This window comes from Mobula hypostoma, unplaced genomic scaffold, assembly GCF_963921235.1.
Source record: "Mobula hypostoma unplaced genomic scaffold, sMobHyp1.1 scaffold_56, whole genome shotgun sequence".
NCBI classification, from domain to species: domain Eukaryota; kingdom Metazoa; phylum Chordata; class Chondrichthyes; order Myliobatiformes; family Myliobatidae; genus Mobula; species Mobula hypostoma.
Genome location: NW_026948269.1, coordinates 62,608 through 70,840, shown reverse-complemented (window position 1 = coordinate 70,840; position 8,233 = coordinate 62,608). Strand labels below are relative to the sequence as shown.

General features: G+C 45.5%; 1 protein-coding gene across 1 annotated transcript; it reads right to left on the bottom strand.

Moving 5' to 3' along the window:
• Nucleotides 1-988: 988 nt before the first annotated feature.
• LOC134342275 (zinc finger protein 239-like) lies at nucleotides 989-6,637 on the bottom strand. The gene is made up of 2 exons (XM_063040243.1): nucleotides 6,502-6,637; nucleotides 989-1,572 (listed from the first exon to the last, which is right to left on the bottom strand). Exons 1-2 carry the CDS (start codon nucleotides 6,523-6,525, stop codon nucleotides 1,201-1,203), a joined length of 396 nt encoding a protein of 131 aa, XP_062896313.1. The 5' UTR covers nucleotides 6,526-6,637; the 3' UTR covers nucleotides 989-1,200.
• Nucleotides 6,638-8,233: the final 1,596 nt, after the last annotated feature.

Sequence of the window (8,233 nt, the reverse complement as noted above, 5' to 3'; positions counted from 1 at the left end):
CTGAGAGAATCTCTTCCCAATGTCTGAGCAGGTGAATGGCCTCGACCCAGTGTGAACTGACTGGTGTCTCTGTAGGCTGGATGACCGAGAGAATCTCTTCCCACAGACTGAGCAGTTGAACGGCCTCTCCCCAGTGTGAATTCGCTGGTGTGTCAGTAGGTGAGATGACGAAGTGAATCTCTTCCCACAGTCTGAGCAGGTGAATGGCCTCTCCACAGTGTGAACTGACTGGTGTCTCTGTAGGCTGGATGACTCAGTGAATCCCTTCCCACAGTCTGAGCAGGTGAACGGCCTCTCCACAGTGTGAACTCGCTGATGACTCTGTACGTGGGATGACCGAGTGAATCCCTTCCCACAGTCTGAGCAGGTGAACGGCCTCTCCCCAGTGTGAACTCGCTGATGTAACTTCAGTTCATATGACCGAGTGAATCCCTTCCCACATTCTGAGCAGGTGAACGGCTTCTCCCCAGTGTGAACTCGCTGGTGTCTCTGTAGGTGGGATGACTGAGTGAATTCCTTCCCACATTCTGAGCAGGTGAACAGCCCCTCTCCGGTGTGAACTCGCTGATGACTCTGTAGGTAGGATGACCGAGTGAATCTCTTCCCACAGTCTGAGCAGGTGAATGGCCTCTCCCCTGTGTGAACTTGCTGGTGACTCTGTAGCTGGGATGAGCAAGTGAATCCCTTCCCACAGTCTGAGCAGGTGAACGGCTTCTCTCCAGTGTGAACTCGCTGATGTACCTTCAGATTAGATGAGCAAGTGAATCCCTTCCCACAGTCTGAGCAGGTGAACGGCCTCTCTCCAGTGTGAACTCGCTGATGACTCTGTAGGTAGGATGACCGAGTGAATCTCTTCCCACAGTCTGAGCAGGTGAACGGCTTCTCCCCAGTGTGAACTCGCTGGTGACTCTGTAGGTAGGATGACCGAGTGAATCCCTTCCCACAGTCTGAGCAGGTGAACGGCCTCTCTCCAGTGTGAACTCGCTGATGTACCTTCAGATTAGATGAGAAAGAGAATCCCTTCCCGCATTCTAAGCAGGTGAATGGCCACTCCCCTGTGTGAACTGACTGGTGTGCCAGTAGTTTGGATGACCGAGTGAATCCTTTCCCACAGTCCGAGCAGGTGAATGGTCACTCCCCAGTGTGAACTTGCTGGTGAGCCATTAGGTCAGATGACCGAGTGAATCCTTCCCCAGAAATTCAGCAGATGACCAGCCTCTTCCCAGTGTGAACTGACTGGTGTGTCCACAGGTGGGATGACCAACTGAATTCCTTCTCACACACAGAACAGGTAAATGGCCTTGTCCCAGTGTGAACTTGCTGACGTACATTCAGTTGAGATGACTGAGGGAATCCATTCCCACTGTCTGAGCAGGTGAATGGCCTTTTCCCTGTGTAAAATGACGGGCATGCCAGTTGGTCAGATGATCGAGTAAATCCCTCCCCACAGTCTGAGCAGGAAGGATGATCGAGTGAATCCCTTGCTCCACTTCTTAAATATCTGGACAGAGACAGAAAAACTGGCGTGTTGTGTTCGAGATTCCTGTAGATAGATTCCTTGTCGTTTTTAACCTGTATAAACATTTACAAAATCCATCAGTGGGTGAAGGACAACATTTCCCACCAGATCACTTTAGTCACCAAGGAGTGATCTGACATCACAGTTACAGTGAGGGTCAACCCAAGTTGGAGAGAGAAATCATCTTCTAACTTCTGTCCCTATCTAACTGTGATACTACGTTCAGTGAAATATAGACCTGTATTCCCAGATCCCCTTCTTCTACAACACTCCTCAGTGCCCTACCAGTCACTGAGTACAGCCTATGTCCTATCAAAAAGCAACACCCCACACTTGTCTGCGTTAAATTCCATTTTTTGGTTTCACAACCCATTTTTCCAGCTGGTCCAGATTGCACTACAAGCCATGTAGTCTTCCCCGCTGTCCACTACACCACCAATCTTGGTGTCATCCATGAATTTGCTGATCCGGTTAACCATGTTATCATCCAGGTTACTGATATAGATGACAAACAACAACAGATCCAGCACTGATCCCTGTGGCACACCACTAGTCACAGGCTTCCAGTCTGCTACCACAGTCTGGCTTCTCCCAAAGACAGTGTCTCATTCAATTTACTATCTCATCTTGAATGTTGAGTGACTGAACCTTCTTGACCAACCTCCCATATGAGACTTTGTCAAGTGCTTTGCTAAAGTCCATGTAGACAACATCCACTGCCTTGCCTTCATCCACTTTCCTGATAACATCCTCGAGAGACTCTCGTTGGTTAGACATTTGTTAGACATGAACTACCCTGCACAAAGCCAAGTTGCCTATCCTTCATCAGTCAACATCTATCCAAATACTTACACATCCGGTTCCTGCATATAAACTTCCAATAACTTTTCCCCTACTGATGTCAAGCTCACCAATGTACAATTTCTTAGTTTACTTTCAGAGCCTTTCTTGAACAGCGGAACAACATTGGCTGTCCTACAATCCTCCAGTACCTCACCTGTCACTAAGAATGATTTATATATCTGTGCTTGGGCCCTGACAATTTCTGCACTTGTCTTCCGCAGAGTCCCAGGGAACAACTTGTCAGGCCCTGGGGATTTATCCACGCTAATGTGCTTTAAGACAACAAACACCTTCACCTCTGTAATCTGTACAGGGTCCATGAAGTTGATGCTGCTTTGCCTCACTTCTACAGACCCTGTGACCATCTCCTGAGTAAATACAGGTGCAAAAATAATATTTAAAATCTCCCCATATATTTTGTCTCCTCATATGGATTAACATCCTGATCTTGAAGAAGATTAATTTTTTTCCCTTGCAATCTTTTTGCTCTTAACATATCTGCAGAATCCCTGAGGATTCTCCTTCACCTTGTCTGCTGGGGCAACCTCTGCCTTCTTTTATTTCTTTCATAAGTGTTGACTTGAATTTCCTGTATTTCAATTTGTTCCTATTTGCCTGTACCTGGTATGCACCTCCTTTTTATTGACCAGGGAGATGAAGCACAAAGGGGTGATAGAGCTGCATGCTGGGAGGTGGGGGAAGGGGGAGTTAAACTAAAGTTTCAGGGGGAATGGAAGCATGAATAACAGAACAGATAGTGGAGGTGTTGTGGAGACATATGTTGTTCAGTCCTCAGACAACGTCAGGAATGAAAAAGTTGAGCATGGTGCAGTGAATATGCTCAATCCTGTATATTTCAATACAGGGAGCAGCGTAGGAAAGGTGGATGTGTTCACGGCATGGATCAACACTGGAATTATGACACTAGGATCTGGAAACTGTGTACTGGGACAGGCTGCTTTATGGCAAAGGTGTGCTTGGTTAATGGGAGGCCTTCAAAGCGAAATTTTGAGAGTACAATGCGGGTATGTGCTGTCAGAATAAAGGGTAAAGTTAGAAACTGTATCTCTTGGTTTTCAAGAGATATTGAGACCCTGGTGAAGCACAAAATGGAGTTGCATAACAGGGATAGGCAGGTAGATTCTTATGGAGTATAAGAAATGCAACAGAACAAGTAAGAAATAAATCAGGATGGCTAAAAGAAGGCATGAGTTGCCCTCGCAGAAAAGATGAAGGATAACCCTCAGGGGTTCTACAGATAGATTGAGAGCAAAAGGATTGCAAGGCACACAGTTGGTCCTCTGGAAGACCAGAATGGCAATCCACGTGTGGAGCAAAGCAGATGGGGTAGATCTCAAATATTATTTTCATCTCTATTTACTCAGGAGATGGGTCTATGGGAGTGTGGAAAAGCGGCATTAAATTCCTTTTTCTGTTTTTCAACGCATTTTTCCAGCTGGTCCAGATCACACTGCAAGCTATGATAGTCTTCCTCACTGTCTACTACACCCCCAGCCTTGGTGTCTGCCACAAATTTCCTGATACAGCTGACCATGTTATCATCCAGATATCTGAAATAGTTGACAAACAGCAACAGATCCAGCACTGATCCCTATTGCACACCACTAGTCACAGGCTTCCAGTCAGAGAGTCAACCATCTGCTACCACAGTCTGGCTTCTCCCAAAGAAAGTGTCTCATTCAATTTACTATCTCATCTTGAATGCTGAATGACTGAACCTTCTTGACCAACCTCCCATATGAGACTTTGTCAAGTGCCTTGCTAAAGTCCATGTAGACAACATCCACTGCCTTGCCTTCATCCACTTTCCTGATAACATCCTCGAGAGACTCTATAAGATTGGTTAGACATGACCTACCGTGCACAACGCCATGCTGTCTATCCTTAATCAGTCCACATCTATCCAAATACTTATATATCTGGTTCCTGCACATACATTCCAATAACTTTCCCAGTACTGATGTCAAGCTCACCAACGTACAATTTCTTAGTTTACTTTCAGAGCCTTTCTTGAACAGCAGAATAACACTGGCTGTCCTCCAATCCTCCAGTACCTCACCTGTCACTAAGGATGATTTATATATCTGTGCTTGGGCCCTGACAATTTCTGCACTTGTCTTCCACAGGGTCCCAGGGAACAACTTGTCAGGCCCTGGGGATTTATCCATGGTAATTTGCCTTAAGACAGCAAACACCTCCACCTCTGTAATCTGTACAGGGTCCATGAAGTTGATGCAGCTTTGCCTCACTTCTATAGACTCTGTGTCCATCTCCTGAGTAAATACGGATGCAAAAAAAATCTCCCCCATCTATGTTGTCTCCTCATATGGATTACCATCTGATCTTCCAGAGGATTAATATTTTCCCTTGCAACGTTTTTGCTCTTAACATGTCTGCAGAATCCCTGAGGATTCTCCTTCACCTTGTCTGCTGGGGCAACCTCATGCCTTCTTTTATTTCTTTCATAAGTGTTCACTTGAATTTCCTGTACTTCATAGGAAGGAAGGAAGGAACGTCGACTCAGACCATGAGAGGCCTGCGTCGGGCATTTTCATGCCTTACAAGGCGCAGGTTGGAAGTCTGTGTGGGGCCCCACTCCTCACACAGACACTAGAGCAATGTGTGGTTAAGTGCCTTGCTCAAGGACACAAACACGCTGCCACAGCTGAGGCTCGAACTTCATAAGTTCCCCATTTGTTCCTATTTTCCTGTACCTGGTATGCACCTCCTTTTTATTGATCGGGGAGATGAAAGCCAAAGGGGTGATAGAGCTGCATGTCGAGAGGTGGGGGGTAGGGGGGATGTTTAAACTAAAGTTGCAGGGTGAATGGGAGCCTGAATAACAGAACAGATAGTGGAGGGGTTGTGGAGACAGATGTTGTTCTGTCCTCAGACAAAGCCAGGAATGAAAAAGTTGAGCATGGTGCAGTGAATATGCTGAGCCCTATATATTTCAATACAGGGAGCAGCGTAGGAAAGGCGGATGTGTTCAGGGCATGGATCAACACCTGGAATTATGACACTGGGATCTGGCAACTGTGGACTGGGACAGGCTGCTTTGTGGCAAAGGTGTGCTTGGTAAATGGGAGGCCTTCAAAGTGAAATTTTGGAAGTACAAAGCGGGTATGTGCTTGTCAGAATAAAACGTAAAGTTAGAAACTGTAGGGAATCTTGGTTTTCAAGAGATATTGAGACCCTGGTGAAGCACAAAATGGAGTTGTATAACAGGGATAGGCAGGCAGGTTCTTATGGAGTATAAGAAAAGCAAGAGAACACATAAGAAATATGTTAGTCCTGACGAAGGGTCTCAGCCTGAAACATCGACTGTACCTCTTCCTAGAGATGCTGCCTGGCCTGCTACGTTCACCAGCAACTTTTATGTGTGTTGCTTGAATTTCCAGCATCTGCAGAATTCCTGTTGTTTACATAAGAAATAAATCAGGATGTCTAAAAGAAGGCATGAGTTTGCCCTCACAAAAAACATATACGAGAATCCTAAGAGATTCCAGAGATAGATTAAGAACAAAAGTATTGCAAAGGACAATGTTAGCCCTCTGAAAGACCCGGTAATCCATGTTTGGAACCAAAGCAGATGGGGAAGATCATCTCTATTTACTCAGGAGATGGGCACAGAGTCTATCGAAGTGTGGGAAAGCGGCATTAACATCGTGGACCCTGTACAGATTAAAGAAGAGGGGATGTTTGCTATCCTGAGGCAGATTAGGGTGGATAAATCTCCAGGGCATGACAAGGTGCTCCCTCGGACCCTACGGGAGGCAAGTGCAGAAATTGTCGGGGCCCCTAGTAGAGACAATTAAATCATCCTTGGTGACAGGGGGAGGAACCAGAGGATTGGAGAACAGCCAATGTTGTTTCGCTGTTTAACATAGAACATAGAAATCTACAACATATTACAGAGCCTTCAGGCCACAAAGTTGTGCCAACCATGTAACCTACTCTGGAAACTGCGTAGAGTTTCCATAACGCAAAGCCCTCTGTTTTCCTAAGCTCCATGTACCTATCGAAGAGTCACTTAAAAGATCCTATTGTATCCACCTCTACCACCATTACTGGCAGTGCATTCCACTTACCCACCACTCTCTGTGAGAAAAACTTACCTCTGACATCCCCTTGATACACATTTTCAAGCACCTTAAAACTGTGCCCCCTCGTGTTAGCCATTTCAGCCCTGGGAAAAAGTCTCTGGCTATCCACACGATCAATGCTCCTCATCATCTTATACAAGTAAAAAAGGCTCTGAACATAAACAAGGAAATTATACATTGCTTTGAGGATTTGTTCAAATTATACACAATTACGAGGGTAAATGCAAGCAGGCTTTTTCCACTGAGGTCATGGGTAAGTGGTGAAGGTGAAAATTTAAGGGGAATATGTGGGAAAACTCTTCACTGAAATGGTTGTGACAGTGTGGAATGAGATGCCAGCACAAGTGGTTCATGCCAGATCAATTTCATCATTTAAGAGAAGCTGGGATAGGTACCTTGATGGTAGGGGTATGGAGGGCGATGGTCCCGGTGCAGGGGGTTGCATTAGACAGCCTAAATGTTATCATCATTGTCTAGAGGGGACAAATGGCCTGTTTCTGCACAGAATTTCTCCATGTTTCTATGACAGAGAAGCTGGCCAAACTTGATTGGAAGGGGAAACTGGTAGGAATAACGATGGAGCAGCAATGGCTGGAGTTTCTGGGAGCAACTCGGGAGGCGCATGGTAGATACATCCCAAAGAAGTGGAAGCATTGAAAGGCAGGAGGACACAGCCGTGGCTGAAATGAGAAGCCAAAGCCAATGCCAATATAAAAGCCAAAGAGAGGGCAAATAATACAACAAAAACTACTGGAAAGTTTTTAAAACCAACAGAAGACAACTAAAAAAAAAATCAGATATGCTCAGGACATTGATTTATGATTTGCAGTCATTAATGAGTCTTGGTAGCACCCAACAGTCTGAGGAATTTAGAGGAACAAGATCTCCGGGGCCTCAATATCTCTTGAAAATCAAGGATCCCTGCACCAGTTACCTTTCAACTTTTAATTTGGCAGGCTCATATAAACTCTACACATTCAATATTCCACTTCTGAAGGCCTCCCACTTACCAAGTACACCTTTGACAGAAAACAGCCTGTCCCAATCCACACTTGTCAGATCCTTTCTGATACCATCAAAATTGACCTTTGTGCAATTTAGACCATAAGACCATAAGACAAAGGAGCAGAAGTCGGCCATTCGGCCCATCGAGTCTGCTCTGCCATTTTATCATGAGCTGATCCATTCTCCTATTTAGTCCCACTCCCCCGCCTTCTCACCATAACCTTTGATGCCCTGGCTACTCAGATACCTATCAATCTCTGCCTTAAATACACCCAATGACTTGGCCTCCACTGCTGCCCGTGGCAACAAATTCCATAGATTCACCACCCTCTGACTAAAAAAATTTCTTCGCATTTCTGTTCTGAAAGGGCGCCCTTCAATCCTTAAGTCGTGCCCTCTCGTACTAGACTCCCCCATCATGGGAAACAACTTTGCCACATCCACTCTGTCCATGCCTTTTAACATTCAAAATGTTTCTATGAGGCCTCCCCTCATTCTTCTAAACTCCAAGGAATACAGTCCAAGAGCGGACAAACGTTCCTCATATGTTAACCCTCTCATTCTTGGAATCATTCTAGTGAATCTTCTCTGTACCCTCTCCAACGTCAGCACATCCTTTCTTAAATAAGGAGACCAAAACTGCCCACAGTACTCCAAGTGAGGTCTCACCAGCGCCTTATAGAGCCTCAACATCACATCCCTGCTCCTATACTCTATTCCTCTAGAAATGAATGCCAAC

What these genes read in the sequence shown, in the direction of transcription:
- LOC134342275 (XM_063040243.1), bottom strand. Translation starts at nt 6,525, where the DNA reads ATGTGTATCAAGGGGATGTCAGAG. An exon ending in GTATCAAGGGGATGTCAGAG is followed by an intron (nt 1,573 to 6,501) that starts GTAAGTTTTTCT and finishes ATGTTTATACAG; the next exon opens with GTTAAAAACGACAAGGAATC.